This window comes from Oryzias latipes, chromosome 23, assembly GCF_002234675.1.
Source record: "Oryzias latipes chromosome 23, ASM223467v1".
Classification (NCBI taxonomy): Eukaryota; Metazoa; Chordata; class Actinopteri; order Beloniformes; family Adrianichthyidae; genus Oryzias; species Oryzias latipes.
The window spans coordinates 8,942,575-8,967,226 of record NC_019881.2 but is presented as its reverse complement, the minus strand read 5'-3'; the positions used below and the strand labels follow the sequence as shown (position 1 = coordinate 8,967,226).

General features: G+C 43.8%; 2 protein-coding genes across 3 annotated transcripts in view; one reads left to right on the top strand and one right to left on the bottom strand.

Annotated features, from left to right (window-relative positions):
• mkln1 (muskelin 1) overlaps window positions 1-7,863 on the top strand; it is a 28,592-nt gene extending 20,729 nt beyond the window's left edge. For both annotated transcript variants that reach the window (XM_023952619.1, XM_023952618.1), the window contains exons 13-18: window positions 242-389; window positions 1,035-1,149; window positions 2,148-2,287; window positions 2,796-2,898; window positions 3,020-3,074; window positions 5,370-7,863. In XM_023952619.1, coding sequence (XP_023808387.1) covers window positions 242-389; window positions 1,035-1,149; window positions 2,148-2,287; window positions 2,796-2,898; window positions 3,020-3,074; window positions 5,370-5,491 — 683 coding nt within the window. In that variant the 3' untranslated portion in view covers window positions 5,492-7,863. The remainder of the gene's footprint in view (window positions 1-241; window positions 390-1,034; window positions 1,150-2,147; window positions 2,288-2,795; window positions 2,899-3,019; window positions 3,075-5,369) is intronic.
• Window positions 7,864-7,922: 59 nt separating this feature from the next.
• On the bottom strand, window positions 7,923-24,031 carry LOC101165777 (podocalyxin). Its single transcript, XM_004082963.4, has 8 exons — window positions 23,629-24,031; window positions 12,677-13,183; window positions 12,271-12,473; window positions 12,169-12,195; window positions 11,133-11,259; window positions 11,012-11,055; window positions 10,820-10,936; window positions 7,923-10,426 (listed from the first exon to the last, which is right to left on the bottom strand). The coding sequence occupies exons 1-8, from the start codon at window positions 23,666-23,668 to the stop codon at window positions 10,232-10,234; spliced, it is 1,260 nt and encodes a 419-aa protein (XP_004083011.1). The 5' UTR covers window positions 23,669-24,031; the 3' UTR covers window positions 7,923-10,231.
• Window positions 24,032-24,652: the final 621 nt, after the last annotated feature.

The window sequence follows — 24,652 nt, the reverse complement described above, 5'->3', positions numbered from 1 at the left end:
TGGAGTTTTGCCCATGCTTTAACACATAAAGGAAAGTCGTAATTCAGCTTTTTTCATCCTTTGCTCTGCTCATTTTCTGTCTCGTTCTTCGTTGCTATGGCAATGTGTGTCCACGCTTCTTTTTTTAACTTCTGCAAGTTTATGCTTCCTTTACTGTTTTCTTTTTTATAAAAACTAATCTCTGCTGAGTAGACGTGCTGGAAATGTCACCTCGCCGCTGTTTTTACTTTTTTGGGTGCAGTTCCGATGACGGGCTTCACCCAGAGGGCCACCATCGACCCTGAGCTCAATGAGATCCACGTCCTCTCCGGACTCAGCAAAGATAAGGACAAGCGGGAGGAAAACGTGCGCAACTCCTTCTGGATTTATGACATCGCCCGTAATAACTGGTAAGACACACTGACCCTTCCGTTTCTGGCATGTCAGCATATCAGCGTGGTCATGCCCTCAGCAGCACTTGCAGGAAGTTGACTGACATGTACCAGCCTGTCGCTGAAGAGATCTTCACCACAACAGACGATCTGTGTGCAGCAAGCACTCATGCACGCACCTCAGCATGTTCGTACACATGTGGGCACGCCACAGTCCTCCTCACACACACAGCTGCCGTGTCTCACGTGGCGTGTCTGGTTTGAATGATGAGTGCAGTCCTATCAGAAACAGGATGCGTTCTTGTTCTCAGCATGCAGTCATCACTGATAAACCTTTATGCTGTGCTGGTGCATTTGTGAGCCAGCGTCCGAGTCCGCAGTCAGGTTTCCTCACTCCCTAGTGTTTCTGTTGCTTTGGAGGAGGGGTGCCCAAATCCAGGCCTCAAGATCTGGCCTCCTGCTAGCTTTTCCAGAAATCCTGCCGTATCTGCTGTTGATGACCTGGTTCAGGTTTGTTTAGCCAGTAAGGAGCTTCAATGCCAGGATGGTTGGAAAAACATGGAAGACACCGGCCCTCAAGGCCTGGATTCTAACACCCCTGCTATAGAGCTTTCAGCTGTAGACATTGCTCCTGATCCCGCATGTGTTTTTGTTTCTGCTCAGGTCATGCGTGTACAAGAATGACCAGGCAGTGAAGGAAAACCCAAACAAGACTCTGCAGGAGGAGGAGCCTTGTCCTCGCTTCGCACACCAGCTGGTCTACGACGAGATGCACAAAGTAACAGACTGGCACACTCTCAGCTTTCCTGCTTGAACTCCTATGCAGGAACTTTTTCTACCCTCTTTCTTTCTGTGCTTTGTCCTGCTGCTCCATCATGCTGTCCTCCTCTTGTGCTCAGTATGCATCCTGCACTCAGCTCTTCCATCTGCAATAAAACCTTCACTTCATCACGGTTTATCTTTCACATTTTAAAGTGCAATATTGCACGTTTTTGTTGTTTTTTTACAGCATGCTGAGTTCTACATCCTGATTGGCTATTAACCTTGTCAATCTACTCCGTGCTGTTTCCTCTGCAGAATGCGTTTAGAGTTCCATAAATCTTCGATCAGGATCAGATTTTTGTTTTTATTTTATAATCCTGACTTAAGTTTTCTATGAAGGTCAATTTCCTATTTGTCTAAGAAAAGTGTAAAAATAGTTCTGAGGAGTTCATTAGCCTGAAACATCTTAATCCTACTTTTACTTTTTCACCTATCAGTGGCTATTTTTAGAATGTAAGCCCCGCCTTAAACGAGGAAGTGCTGTACATACAAGGTTATTGATGTTTTTTTGTTTTAGTCAGAAAAGATTTATTTTGATTTTCATGCACTGTAGATGGAAATGACATTGACGCAGCTCTATGTGATGTAAACAAAATGATCAAGAACAGAGAAATGAAAAACTAGTATGATTTTCTTAAACCAATATTCTGCCTCTTTGTCTCAATAACTTACATCATCCATGTGATGGAACATGCACACTTGTGCATTTCTGTGCAGGTTTAACCCCTTTAAAAGTGGAGATGTTGCCCCTAAATAACTCCTGTTACTACTGTAAAACTGGTTATGCTCTGTTGGCATGAACACACGTCTCTGTTAGACTATTTGTAAATTGCTGATTACTGAATGTTCCAGATCATAGGATGGTTTCACTTTTAGGGGCGTGACTTTCTTTTGGTTTGGATAATGGCGTGTACAAAAGCAATATCGCATTTTCATTGCCTTTCTTGCTTTTAGGTACATTATCTGTTTGGAGGAAACCCTGGAAAGTCTTGCTCTCCTAAAATGCGCCTCGATGACTTCTGGTCCCTTAGACTGTGTCGGCCCTCTAAGGAGTACCTGCTCCGCCACTGCAGATACCTCATCAGAAAATACAGGCCTGTAGCTTTCATCTTCTGCTGACAAACTTGGTGACTTCTTAAGTTGGGGCGCCCAACTGACAATCTTAAGACATTTCCAGAATCTGTCAATAGGAAGTTCTTCACAGATTCAATGGAATAAACATGGAATCTAAAGGATTCTGAGGACATTATACTAAAATGTGTTCATTTAGATGACTTTCACAGAAATGTGATCTGTGTCGTTTCAGCTAAATATTATAATATAATATTATAATATTAATCTGCAAAGAGAGGCTTCTCTCCCAGTTGAAGTACATTACTGGAAATGATAAAAAATATGGTAAAAAAACTAGTATATTTTTACATTTTTTATATTGTTAAGCATCAAATGCAACATTTCAGATAATGATAGAAATGTATTAAAATTTTCTGCTTTACCAATGCAGGCCAGCAGGTTCTTTGCTTCTATCGCCATCTAGTGGTTAGCAGCTGTATCAGCAGCCGGTTCTTCTGTTTTTACCCTCCGTTTCTTTTGACTCTGCAGATTTGAAGAAAAAGCCCAGTCAGAGCCGCTGAGCGCTCTGAAGTACCTGCAGAATGACCTGTCACTCACCGTTGACCACACAGACCCCGACGAGACCAAAGAGGTGCGTTTGTTTGTCACAGACACTCCTTTTCTCCCATAGGAAGTGCAAATGAACTTTATTGCAAATTCATTCAGTGCAGCTGGGTGTTGACATGACGCTAGATGTTTGGTCCTTGTTTCAGTTCCAGCTCCTGCCATCAGCTCTGTTCAAGTCCGGCTCGGATTTCATTCCTCTGGGTAAGAGTTTTTAGAGTTTATATCTTCTGTTTGGGCTGTGAAGTGTTCGTTATCTCAGCCTTTAAATACATTCAATTGTTGAAAAATTCTGCATGTTAGTTCTAAGTGAATGTTTTTCTCTGAAGTCTGTTAGTTAAATTCATTTCACGTTATAGAGGTTTTGTCATGTTGCCATCCACTAAAACTTCACAACAATGTGCAGTTGTTTAGTGCTTAAAGACTTACCCAAGTCCCTTCCCATCTAAAACAAGCTGTTTGCTCTGAAGCCCCTCCCCCAAGGTCAGCAGGGCTGATTGTATGATGTGCTGGCTGTTGGGTTCTAATGATGGTTTCCAAGTAGAGAAACACAGACAGGTGGAAGGAGATTTAGGTTTCACTGTAAATGATAACGATTGTAGTTTTGTTAATAATAATAATAATAATAATGGATTGGATTTATCTGCGCTTTTCAAGACACCCAAAGCCATTGCATTGTGTCCATTATTCATTCACTCCTCATTCATACTTGGTGATGGTAAGCTACGGTTGTAGCCACAGCTACACATCGACATACAAAAGTTAGATCACAGTAGAGCAAAATAAGGAAGTTAGCTGTTTCTTTTTTTTTTGGGGGGGGGGGGGGGGGGGGGGCATAGTCTGCATTGCACTTTATGTCTGTAAGCGTCTGTGTTCATTTAGAATAGAAAACAGGTTTCAGGTCATCTAGACCCACTACACAGACAAACCTCTTTTCTTCAATGATTTGTGATCTACACTGGTGTCCATGGATTACATGAAATCCTCTTCACCTTTATCCACCTTTGTCATGGTAGGAAAAACACATCAATGTAAGGATCGGGTCATCTGGACCCCATAGGATAGCACAAGGGCTAAGGTGGGCTACGGTCACAAAGCCGCTATTTACATTTTACGCATATTGAACGGATGAAAATCGGTCATACGCGAATATACCTGGAAAAAGTGTGAAACGTCGTGGTCTTTACATGAAACTTCACGGATGTATCATTAACGAACCACGTTAAAACCACGGAAGAGGTACGAATAAACCATGCAATGAACACGTAGAGCTACGACTACGTAGAATATGAACCGTGCGTGATTATTACGCTGTTTATATGCAATACGTTACTGATTTCTGCGTCAATTATGTCATTTTAATATGATATGTGCGTCGTATACGCGATATAAAAGTCATACATAAGTGGTACATGCGTGAAATATCTGTTAGACATATGTGGAACGGTCATGGAAAGACCCACATTTTCATATGCATCTTGCAAAAATCACGCACAATTGCATAAGATTTACGTAATGATTGCATATAAACTATTTAAAATATGCGTAGACTGCGTAATTTCAACCAAGCAAAAATTTTGAATAGCTCAAAACCGAAGCCACGCAAAGACCTATTGGCTGAAACCCTTGACTGACATCTACGCATATTAACAAATGACAAATGCAAGAAACACTACATGTCACGTATGTATCATGCTGTGTCCTGGTTGTTGAGGCAGAAACCCTTCACCACAGCACCACAGTTTCACGGTAAAGGCTGTTACTGCCCACCCTGCTGCTTTACATTATGTCAGTCATAGGGCTGCACGATATGAAGAAAACTCGCGATATTAGTAATTAATATTGCGATAACGATATAATTTGCGGTATATAAACAATTAGCAAAACAACCAAAAATATTATTCCCATTCCATTACAACAGTTTAAAAAATTATACTACAAATTACCCTTGTTGACATAGGAGGCGAACATACAACATAATAGGGCGCCATCCGATTAGTTAACAACGTGAAGGGGTCCATCTGATTGGTCAAATGCAGAAAGGGATTCTTTCAATCCATTAAACACTTCAAGCTGCCATAAGATTGTTTGGCCACATCTAAGGTAACCATTTATTGCAAATTTGCTGTCTTTTGCTGTATGTATATTGCACAGCTTGATATTGCGATAACGATAAATTTGCGGTATATTGTGCAGGCCTAGTCAGTCAAGATTTCCTGACATCAGGGGTTCACAAGGTCACTATGGAGGGACCGGCCATATCCAAACCAGGTCATTTCTGGGAGTGGGGGCTGTGTACCTTCTGCAAAAACATTCAGTGACATCACATAAGTGATGACTTCTGCTTTATAATACACCACACACATGTCGCGTTTCTGTGTTCAAGAGGCTTGATGCAGCTGGAGGCAAATGAAAATGTTTGCTCACGTTTCTCTCCGTCAGTCAAGGAAAAATCTTGTTTTATTGTTTGCTAATGTTGCTTTGATCTCCTTCTTGTAGGTTTCTCCGACGTTGACCAGACGTACGCTCAGAGGACGCAGCTCTTTGACACACTGGTCAACTTCTTTCCAGACAGCATGACGCCTCCAAAGGGCAATCTGGTAGACCTCATCACCCTCTAGCATCTCACCCTAGAACACCTGACCCAATAAACTGGTTGGACTCCCTCATGTGTACGAATGTGAGACAGGAACCAGGTATTTTTGTAATCACAAATTCCACTGGTTGGATTGCACTCTGCCCACCTCCATCACACCGAGCTGCTTCTGAGCGGGCCATGTACCGGCCACGCCCACGGGAGACGCATTCAGAGACGCCGCACTTGTTGGACATGACTGAAGACGTTCTGGAGCATGTTCAACCCACTCAAGTCTGCCAAAAGTAACATTTGGGATTTTCCATGTAGATTTTTCTTCTTTAAGCCAAAAACATACATTTGTTTGTAGATCTTTTTTTTTCTCTAAATGCTGGATTTTTACACACAAAGTTTATGACAGCCTTACAGGTGCACCTGGAAGGAGCAAAGCAGCGATGAAAGTCATGATCACCTGCAAGAAAATGTTATTTATTTATGTGAAGAGGAGAGTTTTTTTTCCTCGTCTCTCCTGGTGTTATTTTCGCTGACATTTTTTATTTGGATATTTGACTCATCTTCATTGTAACAGCGATTACCTGCAGTCATGACCATGCTGATGTATAAGAAAGCCCCTCATCTGTCCTAGCTTTGAAGTTTACCATGAGAGCCGGAAACATGAGTGTATTTATAAAGATGGATGATCTCTGCTGGACTGGCAACTCAACCTAAATCTCCTCCAAGCTGTTCCTCCTTGTTAGTTAAAGAGACTCCATAGCAGCTTTTCCTTCCAAGTCTTTTTTTTTCCTCATTGGTTTTTGTTTGTTCTGCAGATAACAGCAGTTCAGCTGCACTTAACAAATGGAAGAAAAAAGAAAAACCTTTAACACCCCAACAGCCCAGTGATGAGGCGGTATGCAAAGACCGTACTGGATAATTCACTGCAGGCAGGCCCTCTCCCAGCAGAAAACCCCTGAAATGATGCTTGTGTTCATTTGAAGTGCTAACACATTTACTTTTCAAACCTATGAACATGTTCAAACTATCAGTCTCAGAGTTTCAATTAGAAACTAAAAACATTTGAGGGAAACAGCATAAAGAAACACGAGCACACGTATGCACACATATGCACACGTGTGCATAAAAACACACAGGTATGCTCAGAAACACACACGTGCTTCACACCAATGATATTTCCTCTGGACCCACATTTATGTGTGTGGCCTGTTTGGTGGATTTTTTTAGGGAGTGCTGCACTGCTGCAGGTAGAGAGGGAGTGCTGCACTGCTGCAGGTAGAGAGGGAGTGCTGCACTGCTGCAGGTGAGGGAGTGCTGCACTGCTGCAGGTGAGGGAGTGCTGCACTGCTGTAAAACTCTAAACTTTCCCAAATATACTTCAAACCAGAGTTTGTTCACAATATGTGAAGGAAATGACTCTAGTATTATTTATAAAGTCAGTTTTGGGGAAAGTTTTTGTCCCTAAATTTTTTTTCTCCAGTAAATCAAAACCGTCTTTACATTCCCCCCCAAAAAGGTGAAACTGAAATATAATTCTAACAAATACCTTTAAGTTTGCTCTTCTGACATCTTTTCTCTTTATCGTGCACAGTTGAAATTTGAAGGAAATCCTCAAACCCTTTTAACTGAGTTTTAGCTGCACGGTAATCAGAGTACAGATTAAAACTGAAACCTATTTAAAGATGTCAAGTTTTTCTTGAATCACCCCCCCACCCCCCACTCCCAGCTGTCTGAAGAGGTTCTGGCCTCCATTGCAGAACTCACACAGACCAGCGTGTGGCGCTGCACTGCTCCTCACGTCTGTAGCCCCCGTCTTACATGCTCTGTCTTTGGCTATGGGGAAAGGAGTAAAGCATGGAAAGCCCCCCTGCTTTTGCAGCAGGTGCATAAAAAGGATGTGGGGGTCTAAAGGGAGGGTCTGTGAGCCAACAAAAGGAGGTGACATCACTGCAGAGTGAGCTGTGATGATTCAGGCCTCCGCATTGGAGGTGTGTGTGTGTGGGGGGGGGGTCATAGATGGAGTAGAAGCTGCAGGAGAACACTCAACATCTGGTAGGGTTTGATTTTCTCAGATGCAGAGTAAACACGAGTTGTTGAAAGGATTATTGTGAACTTGTAAAGGAAGAAGGGCGGTGTGGTTTGGTGGTGATCTTCAAGCAGCTCCAGTTCCTGCATTAAACTTAATTTCAAGCACCTTTGTACAAATCAAACACACAACACCATGAAAATCCTCTCCACAACATTTGCTCTGTTGTTTCACATTCATGGGGGGGGGAGTTGAAAGACTGGTGACCTGAGGAAGCACTACTCTGTAGGTTCAGCGAATGTGTAGAAAACAGTATAGTATTGTATTGCATTGTATGTACTGTATATACTGAATAAAGATTGTATTTTGTTCAAGTTTTCCTCAGTGCAGTCTGAGTTTCTGCTCCCTGGTGGCATCTCGAACCATTAACATCTTCTAAAAGGAAGTGTTTTATTATCAAATCTGAAAAGGTACAAGAACAGGTCAAAACTGTACATTCTCCAGTGTGTCAGACTCCTGTTCTTCTGCTTCATTAGCAAACAAACCTTAAATACAGAGAAACACTGATACCATGATTATGTCAACAGAAGAGCAGTGAAATAATAACAGACATTTCAGAGACATGCAGCATTGGAATACCCTTTCACACAGAAAAAAGTACATATACATGTAATGTTTTACTGAAAACCTTATGTTTATTGTCTAAAAATGGAAGGACCCACACTTTAAAATGTTCAGGACCTGCAGCTGTTTGCAGTATTCACTTGATGTTACTAGCTGACCGGTTTCTGTATCTGCTACCCAAAATGAGCTGAAGGGTGTTCAGATCAGGCGAAGCTGAAGATCTGCTGTCCCAGTAGAACCATGTGATGTCTGTGCAGAACCAACACATTGCAGATGAAAAACTCCTGTCCAGACCTCTTCAAAGCACTGACACTCTGCAGCGCTGCAAACAGGATTGGAACTGTGGACTCGGATGACTCAACAGAATCCATAATTTTGCTGAAATGATTTTAAGGTAAGAAAAAAAGGCTGATCATCTGCTCAGATCCTCCATTTTCACTGTGGTGAGACGCTAAAGTCCCTGTGAGAAGGTAAAAGCTTAAATATGATTATTTTCTGTGACAGTGTTTGGTTCCCATGTGACTGGTGATCCGGTTCTGAGGTATGTAGCTCAAGTTCAGGACTTGCTGTTCTTCATCCAGCTTTAAATGCCCACCATCTCCTCTGAACATTTTCACACCTCAGTTCTACACCATCCTTTACTCTGAAGGAGCAGAGCTGCTATGGAACATCCTGAATCCTGACTTCCATTTTCTGTTTATCTACTCTGATGATGAACCCGAATCCCAAAGACCCACTCTGATGAAAATGTTGTTTTTGCTGTTTTTCACCTGATCTTCTGGCATTTTTCTGATGATGGAGGAAAAAGATTAAAACTTCATTTCTGAGTGTTTCAGGAGTGAATCAGAGGCAGACGATTTTTTTTTAAACATAATATGCTGGGTGGGGCCAAAGTCTTCATTCGGATGGATCTACCTGCAGGCAAATAGATCCATGAACGTCTCTGTTTTCCTTGTCTGAGCTAGAATCTGGAATCTAAACTGTACAGCTGGATAGCTCTGATATCGCTCCCCGTTTTTTATGCACCGCTGATGTTAGGTTGGGGTGGGAGGGCTGGTTAGCTAGCAGGAGAGCATGTAAATAGATGCTAAGTGGGGGTGGGCTTACAGTCCCGCCCACAACTCGGAGGTGAATTTCTGTTGAACTCCTGCCGCTCTGCAGAAACTAAGTCCTAGAAAATGAGAGAGGTTTTTGATTTTAGCTAAAAACGGCATCATCGTCATTAACTAGGGACACTTAAAATAGATCAGAAGATAATGGGACTGGGACTTAAATGAGCAAAGCCTTTTGGATACAAAGTGAGCATGAAGGTTGATGATGCTTTAAAAAACTTGCCTGGATAAGAATCCAGGCAAGTTTTTCGTCAAAAAATTCAGTAAATATAATAGTTGACGGTCTCAACTAGTTTACCTGCTTTGCAGCAGAAAAACATCAATTCCTCTGGAAAATTAGGAATTTGTCTCCTGACTAGAGAACTTGATTTGTCCAGAAGCTTCTACAACCTCCACGCAGCGGCTTTCTCATCAATGACACTAAACTCCTTAGTTTTGTTGGGTGGGACCTGCATTTCCTTTAACATTTGAATTGTTGGATTCATATTTATTTGTAAAAACAATTCATAGGATCAGAGCAAGATCTTTGTGACAGATGAACTGAGTTTGAAGAAGGCCTTTTGGCCCAAAATAAAGAATTGATTGCCTTTATAATTTTTGACTGCAGTCAGCACCCTCTGTTTCTTACATAATAAGCCTTTGAGGTGCTACTATTGGCCTCAGTCTTCTGATGTAGGTCAGTTTGGGCTTTAAAAAGACAAGGATGCTGTCAGGTGTCTGAGCCTCAGTCTGACAGCTACACACTCCTGCATTCAACTTGTTAATGACCATGTCTGTCCTGCTCTTAGTGCAGAAAGGGAGAACATGCACCCCTTTTTACAAAGCAGACCCAGAATTAATATAAACAAAAAAAAAGAAGAAAAAAACCTCAAAAAATTCACACAGATTGTTTCTGAGCCTCCTCTGACGGAGAGCAGAGCGGCTTTATGTCCTCTTGGTTTATGTCTACATGACAGAATGCAAGGGCGGGGCATCCTGCCGCAGTGGCGACTGTGTCCCGGTGTGGTCCTCACAGGTGGGTGTCCTCCTCGTCAAGGATCTCCTCCTTCAACAGGTTGTCAATGGGGACGATCCAGCTGTCGTTGAACTCGCCGTTCAATGCCACTTTCTTCTCCTGCATCTCTGGTTGCACCTCCATCACTTCCAAAGTGGGGTTGTCATGGTAACCGTTCTCCACCGTCTGCAGCTCCTCAGTCAGATGTTGCTGCAGAGAGAAGAAAGTAGAACAAACAGTAGAATAAAGGAGAACAAAGTCAAACCCTCCTGGACTGATTGAAAGAAATCTTTAACTTGACTCAGATTTTGGGTTTTCCTGCTCAGATGTTTTAAACTCTGACTCTTGTTTTTTTGTACTCCTCTTATCTGACGTTTAGTCTGCGGCTTTCAGTGGTGAAGTTAGCAGCAACTTTGAAACATGTTCTAGTTAATGTTCACCCTAACATGTTACGTCTTTCAACACAGCATGGATGTGGATAATGGACCGGAAATCCAGGTTCTATATGTCAATAAACCAAAGCAGCAGCTTCTCAGAGGAAATTTCAAACCCTCCTAAAATGCCGCTGTAGCAGGTAGACTGAATCCTTAACCTTCGGCTCACCTGGTTCTCACTGTAAGGTCTGCGGTGGTGTGAGGCGCACACCGCCAGGATGATGATCATGATGAGCAGGGAGCCACAGGAGGCCAAGATGGCGATAAGTGTTTTGTTGTCTCTGGGCTTTTATAAGGAGAAAGAACAGAATGACGCGAGGTGCTCGTGCACAAACTCAGGTGTCCGTGCAGCTGCCCTCACCTTGGTGATCTCCTCATAGTAGTTGGCTGCGAGGCTGCTGTTCACTGGAAGAGAAGTCATTGTTTGCAGAAGCTTCAACCTGTGAGTATGACTGCACCTAAGAGGAAGCGCTTTCACCTACCGATAATTTCGATCCTGTCGAACACTATGCCGCCGTTTTGTTGGCGCCACTTGAAACTACAGGTTCCACTCCTCCAGTCTGGGAACAGCCGCTTGCACACCTCTCCCAGAACTTTCTGCTCCTTTTTCTGAAAGAGAAATGTCCACCTTAAGAAATCCCAGGACAGAAGGATCAGGGGCTGAGGTCAGACCTTCCTGTGGGGTGTGGGTTCATTTCTGAGGGGCTATGGAGGGACGGCTTGTGTGGCTGGCCTCAGAAAAGTAGTGTGGGAATAAAAGGAACAAGAGAAAGACAGGAAGAGGTCCTAGATACATTTTCCACTGTATTTCCTGTACTTTTTAACTATTTGTTGTAGAAATTCAGGTCACGCATGTGTGTATTTATCACACATTTATGAAAATGTTTGATATTCTTTTGCTTATAGACAGGTAAAATAAAATTGAAAAACTCAAGTTTACATCCTGTCACACAAGTGTGCTCATACATTCAGATTTGAAATTCTAAGTTTCATTTTTTTGTGTCACAACTGGACAAATGTCGCGGCCGTCTAAAAAACATGGTTTGAATTCAGATTCTTTAATAATGTTAGAACGGCAGAAACATGAATATTTGTTAGTCAGCTGTCTCATCATCGTCTTTATGTGAGGACTGTGTTCAAATCATTTTCTCTGATCTGTGGTCTGTCTTTTCTCTGGAATCCGTCTGATGGGAACAAAAAAGGCTCATTTTAAAAATCTGGTCCTTGTTTGTGAGAAGAAAACAATGTTTGATCAATAAGGTTGACTTTCAAATCTAGGACAGATGGGAGTAGATGCTTTGGGTTGGCGGGGTAAAAAGGTAGGTTAGGGGGAAGGAGAGCTAAAAGCATTCAGAAGGTGGGCTCTGTGGAAAGTCGGATTGTGGTGCAGAAAGCACCCGGTGCTCCCAGATTCTTCCATATTCAGGGGTCACACAGGGTCATGGAGCGGGGGGCTGCTGGCCCAGCTCAAAGGCAGGGTGGTGTAAAGCTTTAAATCCAAATGAGGTGCAGTCTTACCTCCAGCTGCCCGCTTGGTGGAGGAAACTGCAAAACATGAGAAAATGTTCAGTGAAAGAGGGGGGGTCCCGGTTTGCTGTCTGCCGTCATGCCTTTGCTCACATCAAACGTGTGGGACGAGGCTGGTGCCGTGGTGCCCGGGCCGACGCTCGGCAGAGGCTCGGTGTCAGCTAGGGTGTGTGACGCCTGTGTTTTGGCTGGTTCTGTCTTTGCCAGACTGGTGGTGGTGGTGGTGGAGGGTGTGGTCACAGGTGGGGGTGGGGCTTCAGATGGTGGTGCTGTAGGGGCTGTTGTTGTGGCTGGTGCTGTTACAGGATGGAGATGAGAGGAGATTCAGACAGAGTAGTCACCGTCTGGATTTGAAGGGGTTTAGCTGATCAGAAGGTGTCAGCTGTTAGTGGTCACAGCCCCCACCGCTCCCATTTTTATGCTGTCAGTGTGTTTCACATCCTAAAAAACACAGACTCTCCATCACATAAAACGACGGTCTTCCCGTCTAGCTCCTTACCTCTGCTGCCTTCTGTGTGGTTCTCTCCTGAACGGTTGGAGTATTCAGGTCTGAGGGTCGTTGTGATCATGGTGGTGGGCTTTGTGTTGAATCCTCCAGTCACTCCAGCTGTCACTCCAGCTGTCACTTCGGCCTCACCGCGCCCTGTGGTCATGTTCTCCTGTTGGCTGGTCGTTTGTACTGAAGGAAATGTGGGGGGTGGCCGAGTAGATGCGGCTTCAGTGGTAGGAAGGCCTGAGGTCACCGCAGGAGGAAGAGTGGCACTTCCAGGAGTCGGTGTCAGGACATCTGTGACAGCCGGAGCTGTAGTTACAGCTGCTTTGATGGATGTAACCGTGTCAACAGTGTCAGTTGGTTTCTGTGTCGTCGCGGGAACGGTTGTATTCAGTGGTGCTTCTGTGCTTCCTGGAGCTTTGCTGAGAACAGCAGCTGATTCAAAAGAGTCAATGGTCGACGATGTTGTAAAGTTTGAACTTTCATCTGAACAGATGCTGGAAAACAGAGAACCTGAAAAGACAAATATCTGTTTTAATCAAACAAATGGTAAATGAAACAACAAAAACACTGTATTATTATAGTAGCAAAGATTACTGATGCCGTCTCAGGTCCGAATATTTATAGTTGCTTGGTGTAGGAAGACGCAGGAGCAAGAAGGTCTGAAGCTAATCCAGAGATTAAAAGATTTAATGAAAAAAGACAACCATGAACCAACAGCTAAACCCCGACAGCTACCAAATACGCACCGACACAGAAAACAGAAAAGCAAAAACCAAACTAGTAGTTAGAGGCAGCTGTGACGGTCTCAAGGATGTAGGGGTGGGGGGCATCCAGGAGAACACACAGCCAAACTGCACAGAAACAAAACTGATGGGAACCAAAAAAAACTAAACCTAAGGGCCAATACACAACAGAGGGGTCAGCTCAAGTTCTCAGCCTCTTGAGGCAGTCTTGTTCACCTAATCAGACTTGAGCCCAGAACAGAGCAATCCCAGCAGCCAAACCAACCCAGCTCTGGGGTCATACGTCACCTCAGGTGGATCTCCTTCAATGATCCATCTTATTCTGTTTCTCTAATAATAGTGACCAGAAGAGGAAACAGCACAATGACTGTGAATGCACCACACCCTCACGTCCACCAACAACAATGATCCGGCGTGTCTATTTTTAAACAGCCTTTTCACTGCATCAGAAGAATCAGATGTTCTACTGCAGACTTTCAGAAAGGATTCAGAAAGAACTGTAGAACTTCTTTTTGAGCACTGCCTTTCTATAGAAGCGTATTTAAAAACAGGTGTTCTTTGTTCTAAGGTTTTGTGATTTCGGTTCTTTTACGGAACTACATAAACTAAGACCTCCAAACAGTCTGGGCTCTAACCTCGTCTGCTCAGGAAGAGCAATTTAAAGTTGAAAAGCCACAATATGTTCTTGTCATAGACATGATCTGTGTCTGTTCATGTCACAGTATCGCAAGTTTGTTTTGTTCTTATGCATTTATTTATTTTTTACTTTAAAACCGATCAGAGCTGAAGGCCTCTTACTTGTGCTCCATTAAGTGTTCATATTCTACTGGATGATGGAAACTTGAAAGAGGGGGAGCGCCAGGTCATCCCCATACGGAAGGTGAGGCAGCAGTGATATTTTGGGACCCCCAGACAACCACATGGGAAAGCAAGTCAAGGAAATCTCCCCGCCACATAACCCAACGTCAGCCAGCCAGACCAGGGTCAGAAGGACTGCCACAGGGGATCCCCTCTGGCACACAGAGAGCCCAAGGCCTAGCCTGGCCAGAGACCAGACCTACCTCCCCCCACCCCCAACCCCGTCAAGCAGCCCACCAACATCCAGGAGTTCTGAGCATTCCCCCACCTCAACGCCAGGCATGAACTAAAGTCCCTGCCCCAAGGGAGACACGCCCCATGCTGCTGGCAGCCACCCGCCCAAACCATGGGAAGTCTAGAAGAGAGCGGCCAGCTTGACTAAAACTGTTGTAGTCCTTAAAAATAGATAGAACAAAAAACAAAAGAAATAGTATCCATCTGCGGACACCAGTTCTAGTTGCTCAGGTGGATTTAGAGAAGTGCTTACTTATCACTTATCAGCCTGGAGTCCTCAACACCAAGTAAACTACCTAAGAAGCATTCCTAACTAAGTGCACATGTGTTGCCAGCAGCTGATGATCCTCCTGTACTTGGCAGAGGGACCCCCTCAAAAGGGCAGGTTTGCAGAGTGAAGATCAGGCAGCAGAAACGCCTGCATGGCTCCACCTGATCTGCTGCCTCCTCGAGCTGGAAGAATTTAGCTTTGAGGATTCAACTAAGGAGTTTCCATCCTCAAACCTGGACTACCGAGACCTGGAGAAAGAAGATCTTGGTTTTATCTGATGTCCTTCAGTATCACACTAAAACCTGCAGACCTTAGAGATTACTAATCTCCTGGCCCACAGCATCTGAGATAATCTGGAAGCATTTAACCCTTTGAGATCAAAATAGTTTTCATTCTGTGTGTGTTGTATGTAAAGTTAGAAACCAGCATGAATCTACAAAGACACAAGCATTCTTCAGGAATCAGACCTTTCCTCAGAGCCATCTCCGGATCCTCCTTTCATGGTTCCTGTTCTTCAGCTGCTTCTGGCTCATGCCATCTCGTCTGACACGACCTGAGCTGTCAGTGATGAAGCTGTTTTGTACCCAATGGCAGCTGGGGTTATCAACTTGGAGGCTGTTTTTACCGCACCCGTGCATTCCTGACCGCTCAGCCGCCAGAAAAACACCTCCAGACGTAAATACACCACCTGCTGCCCATCAGCAATGCCCTCCTGATGTTGCTGTTCTTTTTCCTGTGACCCTCACACATGAAGCTGGTGTCTTATGACTTAGCTTTAGTTTACTGCAGCACCACAGTAACAAAACGTTCCCATGAGACCTTGGCTTACGGATTCTTCTCTTCAAACGAATAAAAAGGACTAACCTCACTGTAGCGTTGAATCATCCTGTTTATGTCAACATTTTTTTGTGTTTCTGCATCAAACTCTTTAGTACCAAATTCCACCAGAAATGTCGACTACTACTAAACTAAAGAGGTAGCCTCCTTTTTCTCTCTCTTTTTTTTTTTTTTTTCCAAAAAGCATCTCGTCTCTTACCATCTTTTCATTTATGTATGCAATTTTTAAGAAAGTGAACCCCAGGAATGTCTGGTTAATGCACTTTGTCCCCACAGGCTTAGAAAGCAGAAGAAAGGCATGTTTTCCGTCCTTTATGCTGCACAGCTTTTAAATGAAAGCTGCTCTGAACAAACCCCCGCCTCGCCAGGACTGGGACAGTCACAGGACACCGACTAGGTGCTTGTTTCGTCAGACAGCGACAGGCAGGTTGACTGACTCACTCATGCTTCTGAGATGAACAGGTCTTTTCATTTCCTGTCTTACAAAGTGAGGAAATGAGGACGTTTCTGTTCTCTTTCCTTTTTGAAAGGGACGATGCAAATGGATGAATATGTCTAGTGACACATGTAAATATTATTTCATCCACAGTCCACATCCACAATTCAATTTCAATTTATTTATTCGAAGGATAAGCCCCTTGAGATGTGTCATCTCGTTTTCAAGGGGGTCCTCAACATACAACAAAAGATAACCCAAGAACATGAGACAATAGACCCCAAAAAAAGCCAAAAAGATATTTCAACAGTAGAGGCTTAAAAATCAATATTTACAGGAGTTTTATCGTTTTTCTTTAGGACTTTAGATTCTTCTGTATGAAGTATGTGGGGTCCGTGGTGCTGCTCTGGTCCAGTCAGCAGGCGGCTCTCTTTTCCCCATCTCCTTTCTTTATCACTTGGCTAATAGTAGGTCAGGAAACAGCCCCGACGCAATTTGGGAATTTGACTTTCCAGCTTCGATGGGCGTCATAGGTTGGTGTTGGAGAAAAGCCAGAGCAGAAGAACTCTACCAAATAACAAGTGCTGCTGCTCAGTCCCCAAAGTGACAAAATCACGAACAATTTCAGATTAGAAATGTCCTTAAACGGTTTTCTTCTCTGTGTGATGCTTGTTTGAGGTTTTCCTGGCTCTGTACATGTGAGTGGATGATCTGGGACAGTGCTATAGAAGCATCTGGGCTGAAAGCTGCTTTGCTGCTTTTCTACAATTTTTGGTAAAAAGGGAAAGTCCTGCCACAAACAGAAAAGCTTTTGTCTGGCAGCATTGGGGAAGGCCGGTGTTAACATTCACTGCGCACTCTGCTGTTTGTTTGCGTGAAAAAGGTTTAGAAGTCTGAATGCTGACTCGTCTCCTACTGCTCCTCAAACAGCACAAATCAAGCTACCAGAAAGCCAGACACGAGACGATGGGCTGAATACTGTCAGCAGTGGTTCACATGACATGAGATCCGTTTAAGATCAACCAACCACAACCCAGCTCTTGCAGGTAACTGTAGGAAAAGTGGGATTTAAACTGCAGCCCTTATTTTCACCTGAAAACTCCACGGGACGTGGAACAAGAGCTTCACTACAGCAGTCACACATCTTTTCTTTTCTAAATCTGCTAGTCTCCAGGCCTTTTCTTCCTTGAAGACAAACATGTTTGTGCGGTTGAGTGTGATAAGGAGCTGCATCTCACACAACACGATCATCTGCTCTTCCTCTGCTCGCTCCAAAGCTATCAAAAACCAAAACGTTTCCTGTGCAGCTAAATTCCTCGTTCACACATTTGACCTCATTGAGTTCAGGTCTCCTCGTCCCACAGAAAGACGGTCCACCAGGGACCCAGTACAGTTTCTTTTGTCTTTACTCTCTGCTGATCTGAAATGTAGTTTGGTCACATGCGTCCTCTGAGATGTTTCATCATATGTGATGACACGGGTGATAGCTGTCATCAGTGTTAGGAGTCTGAAGCTTCATGCAGGACAGTAAATGGTCCTATCATCCCACTGGTCTAGAGCAGCTTTGATTTAGAATCACAGGCCACACTTTTCAACAGTCAAGCCCACAACCCTGCAACCATAGGCTGCCCGCTCTACCTCTGTGCCCCTAAGAAGTACATGCGGGCCTGTTGGGTCAAAACTGCACATGCAGCCACACAAGAATGTGGCCTCCCCTCTGTGCAGACCTCCAGTGAAGCTGGGGTGTGGGGGGGGGCTGCCCCCCTACGCACGTATTTCAGCTCTTAATGGGACTGCGGACCAAAGACTACAAGACGGAGGCCATCCCTTCTTTGCTTTGTGTGCTTGTTTGAATGTTCACGCCCTCCGCCTGAATAAGACTGAGGTAAGGGGGGAAGCGGGGGGAGAGAAGTGAAGAGTAGTTGTTGTAAATCTGACGACCACATACAGATGACCGCAGTCACACGCATCACAGGCAAACAACCCCTCCCAGCAGGGTGGTGTTTATGGTCTTCATCTGCCACTAGAACGTCCATCAGGAGAACCTGCTGTGTGTCTCCCAGGACAGAGCCGCTGCTTCTGCCTGCACGGCGTCAGCAGCCTCCGAGCTGAGGGTCCGTTTGAAGAGTTACGGCCTTTGAGGTGTGCATATGACCTCCTTCACATGCACACCTCAAAGGGAGGAAGCTGCTGGTTTTATATTAATGCATGTTAGCCTTTGTTTTTTTAAACATCACTGAACATCAGCTGACCCAGCATGGGAGACTCAAAGCTTTGAAGACCCCGAACACGCGTCTCCACAAACAAAACTTGATGACCTCTACCTGAAGGTAAGATGAATGCAGAAGATGTTTAGAGAATGAGGAAGACCCACTTTCCTTCTACACACATCAGCACTTTAGTGTTTCTCCAGACAGCTGAGGAGTGAGGAGGCAGTGCTGAGACAGTCAAAGGGTGAGAAAGAATGAGGGGGAGGAAGTGTAGGTCCATGGTGGTACCAGCCTCAGCCCTGAGTAATGGATACCTGATGATGTACTGTTGCTTTCTGGGTAAAGGGAGGGAGTACCGGGTCAAAACCGAGGTGAAGGCGAGCGGCATGATCTGCAGAGCTGGACCCTGATGAAATATTTAGAGTTCCTCCCAGCAGGAAGCGCTATGTGCCGCCTTCAGGAACAGAATTCATCAAACATTGCTCCCATGACCCTCGTCATAGCTCTTAGTGGGAGTTAACCTTGTTCTGGCCTTAATTTTAAGTTTCATTAAGAACAGGATTTCTTTGGAAGGTGGTTTGATTTCACTACGTTTCAATGCCACAACGCTTTCTTGATGTTTCTATCTTCGATACCTATAGAGTCCCAACGGAACCAAACTTTCGTGCTTTCCATGAAACCCTTCCAGAATGATATCCCACTGTCTCATTTCAAGACAAATAGTGAGGCAATGGCTCAAATCCCACCTACTCAGAAGCCACATGCCTGGATACATGACTCGGCCCATTTTTAACTTTTCTTTTTTTCTCCGGTTTGTGATAGATTTTCGTGTCATGTGACTGTGATGAGGATGGGTGTTTCACAGATCCAGGCAGTCGTGTTACAATTGCAACTGGTTTATTTTTCTCCACAATTCCCCAAGTGCAATAATCCTCAGTGAAATTTTACATAGTTTGAACAGCATTACACAGGAGAGGAGCACATCCATGTCTTCCCTCATTGCCCGCCCGCGGCAACTAACCTCTCCCTCTTATATACGCTACGCCCCTCCCATTAGGCTGGATTCTGCATATTCCTCTGATTAGTCCTTTGCTTGTCATTCTGGCAATTTCTGCCACCTATTTACAAAGAAAATAAAATTAAAAAAAACATAGAATAATTCCAAACCATTTAGGAATAAATCCCTCCATCCCAAAATGCTACAAACAATAATAAATAATATATTTACATGAATAATTTGTTTTTCCCCCCCATTTGTGTGATGACGTCATTTCCGCCCACTGCTGCCGGTCGCGTCTTAACACAGCTGATCAGGTGTCGCCTCCGTTTGAAACTCGCGGTCCTTAACGGCTCCCGGTAAAGCGCATTGAGTGTGCACCCTCAACACAACCCACCCAAGGAGCGCCTGCCTCGTGACACAGCGTCTGAAAATGCGGTGAGAGGTTAATATGTGTGTAAAAACTGCGTGTGTATGCTTTTGTGTTTGTGTGTGCGTGTGCGCAGGTGACTGCATCTATAGGCGCTCCGTCACAGTGACTAAAATCAAAAACGCAAACCAAACCTGAATTTAACAGCTGTATGATTGGTTTTACGTTCAGTGATTAGTTTTACGTTGAGCTCTACGATCAGTTTTACGTTAGGCTCGATCAGTTTTACGTTCAGCTCTACAATAATTTATGTTAGGCTCTATGATCAGTTTTACGTTCAGCTCTACAATCAATTCCACGTTCGGCTCTACAATCAGTTTTATGTTCAGCTCTACAATCGGTTTTACGTTCGGCTCTATGATTGGTTTTACGTTTAGTGATCAGTTTTACGTTCATCTCTATGATCAGTTTTACATTCAGCTCTACGATAAGTTTTACGTTTGGCTCTACGATTGGTTTTTATGATCAGTGATTGGTTTTACGTTGAGCTCTACGATCAGTTTTACGTTAGGCTCTACAATATTTTACAATAGGCTCTATGATCAGTTTTACGTTCAGCTCTACAATCAATTTCACGTTCGGCTCTATGATCGGTTTTAGGTTCAGCTCTACAATCGGTTTTACTTTAGGCTCTACAATATTTTACAATAGGCACTATGATCAGTTTTACGTTAAGCTCTACAATCAATTTCACGTTCGGCTCTATGATCGGTTTTACGTTCAGCTCTACAATTGATTTTACGTTAGGCTCTACAATATTTTACGTCAGGCTCTATGATCAGTTTTACGTTCATCTCTAAAATATTTTACATTAGGCTCAATGATCAGTTTTACGTTCAGCTCTACAATCAATTCCACGTTCGGCTCTATGATCGGTTTTAAGTTCAGCTCTACAATCAGTTTTATGTTCAGCTCTACAATCGGTTTTACGTTCGGCTCTATGATTGGTTTTACGTTTAGTGATCAGTTTTACGTTCATCTCTACAATCAGTTTTAAGTTAGGCTCTATGATCAGTTTTACATTCAGCTCTACGATAAGTTTTACGTTCGGCTCTATGATCGGTTTTACGTTCAGTGATTAGTTTTACGTTGAGCTCTAAGGTCAGTTTTATGTTAGGCTCTATGATCGGTTTTACGTTCAGCTCTACAATCCGTTTTACGTTCGGCTCTATGATTGGTTTTACGTTAGGCTCTATGATCAGTATTACTTTCAGCTCTACAATCAATTTCATGTTCGGCTCTATGATCGGTTTTACGTTCAGTTATTAGTTTTACGTTCAGCTCTACAATCAATTTCATGTTCAGCTCCACAATCGGTTTTACGTTCGGCTCTATGATCGGTTTTACATTCAGCGATCAGTTGTAGGTTAGGTTCCATGATCAGTTTTACGTTCGGCTCTACAATCGGTTTTTCGTTCAGCGATCGGAGTTACGTTTAGGCATTGGTTTTGCAGAGGATGTATAATGTCAGTTATTTTTATTGAAAGAAAGACATTAACGAACTTCCGTGTAACTCGTGTCTTTTCATGATGAAGTTCATGTGGTTTTGGTTTTTATCAGCTCCTATCACAACACAAACCACATTTAGACAAATCACTGTGATTAAAATCTCAAAAGTTTGACAATTTTCCTAACAAATGTTGTTTTGGCTTTCCAACCCTTAAGACTGTTTCAGAGGTTACTCTTTTCAGTAAAAACTGGATTTATTTTAGTTTTTAGATGTCAATCCAGTACTATTTCCACTGTCCTGTGTTCCTATTCTTGAAACTGTGTGCTGGTCTTGTTGAACTTAGTCTGAGGCTAAACTGGGTCCTCAAGGTCATCTCCTGCCGGCACTCCCTTCTTGGGAGCCAGGATGTTGATGAAGTTTACCCCCCCACCACCACCTATTGTTTCTCCTCTCTCATGTGCTGCTCAGTGAAGGCGGCAGACGTGAGTGCCACCCCCACCCTCCCCACGGTCCAGAACTGCCAACAGCCCCAAAGGCCTGTTATCTTTGAGAAAATGGCCGCGTTACCCAGCTGCAGCAAAGCGAAGAGGGACAGTTGGTGTCGAGCGGAGGAAGTCCTGGAAGGAGCTGATAAGTGATGCTGCAGCTTCTTCCTGAACTCCAGACTGAGAACTAGTGTGGCTTTATCCGCTCAGACGTCTCTCTCCAAATAACTTTCATCTCTTTCAGTTCGTTTTTGAAGAAAATCTAATTTCTCAAATCACATTTTTTAGTGTCTTGTCAACAAAGTTGTCCCAAATCAAACTCAAAAGCATCTTCTAAGAACAGTAAGTTTTCTTCAGTGTGGCGGTAAGGTCCTCAAAAAAACGCAATTCAATTATTAAAACACACATTTTTAGGATTTTTACTACTTTAAAGGTTTCACTGAGGAACACAGATCTGGATTTAGAAGCAGCCGAAAGCTAAAAACAGAAGTAAATGTTCTCAGTTTGATAACAGATGGACACGCAGACAGACGGGCAGACAGGCAGGCAGACAGGCAGCGGTGCGACTGGGTGTCAGTGTACCATCACAGAGAACGGATGGATACTTCCTGATCTGGTTTTGGATCGGTTTGAATCTTGAGTCAGGAGTTCATTTTCTGAACCTCTGCAAGTTAATCACTGAATATAAGTGTGAACCCTTGCCCTCCAGAGGTGCTGCAGTCCAGACGGTAACAGTTAGTTCACCTGAACCTCTACTTGGTGAGCCGGATCTGAGCTTAAAGCCGTCACTCACTAAAGATTAGGAGAAACTGCAGAAGTTCTCTGGGTTTTCGCTCCTCCAGTGGTCAGCACCCTGCAGGTGTGAAAACTGTCAAACATTGACAGGCGGAATGGTGTCAGGACTGTTTCTTTGGGCAGAAGTGCTGACGACCAGAATGTGGAGTTTGCTGCCTGTGTTTGTTCACACGCTCAGAAAACAACCACCCCCTCTTCCCTTTGGTGATGTGTGGTTAAAAAAAAAAAACTTTTGAGTGTGTGTGTGGCGGGGGGTGTGTGTGTGTCAGGCTTCATTCTTTAGTCTCTGCTGCTTCTATCAATAAAATGTCAGGATTCTGTTTGGAGCAACAGTACTTTAGATTTCATCTACAGACGCCATCCAGCAGCTTCTTCAGCCTCTGAGGAGGACTCAGGTTCTTCAGGAGCTGACTGCTCCACTGCTAAGAAACGCTTTAACCCCTAATGATGATGAAATCAAAATGAACTGCGGTCCTTCTTTTAACTGAAAAACAGAAAGTCTATCATTCTTTGTCAAAAGGAGAAGAAGAAGAACTCTTCAGGAAAATGGTGAGAAAAAGTTTACAAAAACCAAAATCTAAACCTTTTTCGGCTCAAATGTTCAGGTCGCCTCTAGTTTTCATCTCTGTCACCCCCAGATCCTACCGGAAAATTGTTTCTTTGGCAGCAGAACCGTTATGGGTCTGAAATACTAGGCTGAACTTTGGAGGTTTTCTGTATCAAAATATTCATTTCTGTGGTTCAGAAATTAGTTGATGTTCAGAAGGAGAAGTTTGAATTTTGTATTACTGTCATTTTTTATGTCGATTTTAAGTGTTTTTGGTGTTTGTTGTTGGCCAACTCACAACTTGTCCAGTAAAAAAATTAGCTTTGCAGCCAGCATTGTCTCATTAACAGAAATGTTCATTAAAGTGCTCTGTCCCTGTTCACATATATAAATAAAAAAAGATCTACTGGTAAAAGTGAAACATTTAAGCCATGAAGTCTGACATGACAATTTAAACACAAAGCATCTTGTCTTTAACAAAAATGTAACCTTTTTTTTTTTTTAAAGAAAAGTTCTTGCTTGGCTAAGGCGCTGAGAAAACGTCCCACGTCAGGTTAGGTCAGAGCGTAACGTTATAGTGGGAACACCTGCAGCTGCAGATATAGATCCAGACCTTCAAACACTGGTGTTTAGTTTGGAGAGTTTTGTGTCATTTTACTTACTCAGAACTAGAAGCCCTGTGATCCTCAGAGTCGCTCTCATCCTGCTTCTTGTGGACCCAGCTGGATGGATCCTTCATGCAGCTCTACAACACTTCAGATGAGCTGGAAGAAGCTGCACTGATTTTCTTGCAGCGCTTTCACGCCTTTCTCCTTCAATTTCTGCTCCAAAGTGAATGATCCAGCCCCGCTTATTGTTAGCTTTTTCTTTTGCTTTTCGGCTGAAAGCAAAGAATGCTTTTGTTGCTTCTGTGCTCTCCTTCTCTGCAGTGGCGGGATTTGAAGGAGAGTGTTTCAGCCGTCTCCTTGGCTGCACCGTTGTTCCTGAGTCTGTCTCCCACAGTGTCTCTGTCCTTATTGTGCTCGCTCACTGCTGGCTCTCCTGCAAAGTGTTCAGCTGTTTGTGGACCTGCTCGGCCCTCCCCAATCACGACAAAGCAGGGGCAGACCCACACCAGTCCCATCCCAGTCCCCCTGACTCTGAATAACAGAGGAAGTGAATTCTGGTTCGTTTCTGAGAGGGTCTGTGACTCCAGGGCACAGGGGGAAACCGAAGCGGCACACAAATGGTTTGATGTCAGGAAGAGTCTGTTTGATCTGACGGCCTTCATGTGGGACCGCAGACCCTTTGTAGCTTGACAGAAACAGGACAAAGTTTCAAGCAACACATGTTTGGTCAAGTAGAGACACTGAATGACTGCTCCTCATCACTATGCTGGGCTGGACCACAGCCCGGGAGGTCTTCGCTTTTTGATTGATGTAAACATTTGGAATATGTCAAATGAATCAAAAATCCCATCATGCTGTAAGTAAACTCTGTTTTTAATCAGTTGTTCTGATTTTGAAAACTTCCATTCATGGGATCATCCCATGGGACAACAAAGAAGAACCAGGAGGAACCCAGCACAAGCAGGAGGGATTGGTGCTCATTTGCACCGGCAGCTTTCACGGTTCTTCTTTGGACGCAAGCTTTGGCAGGTGGGAGAGCTCACCTGGACTCTGGTTCCGAGCAAACGGGTCCCCTTCA

Coding starts and splice junctions, on each gene's coding strand:
- LOC101165777 (XM_004082963.4), bottom strand. CDS start 23,668: ATGAGAGCGACTCTGAGGATCACAGGGCTTCTAGTTCTGA. Junction 13,184..23,628: donor CACAGGGCTTCTAGTTCTGA/GTAAGTAAAATG, acceptor TTGTCTTTTCAG/GTTCTCTGTTTTCCAGCATC. Junction 11,056..11,132: donor CGACAGGATCGAAATTATCG/GTAGGTGAAAGC, acceptor CTTCTCTTCCAG/TGAACAGCAGCCTCGCAGCC.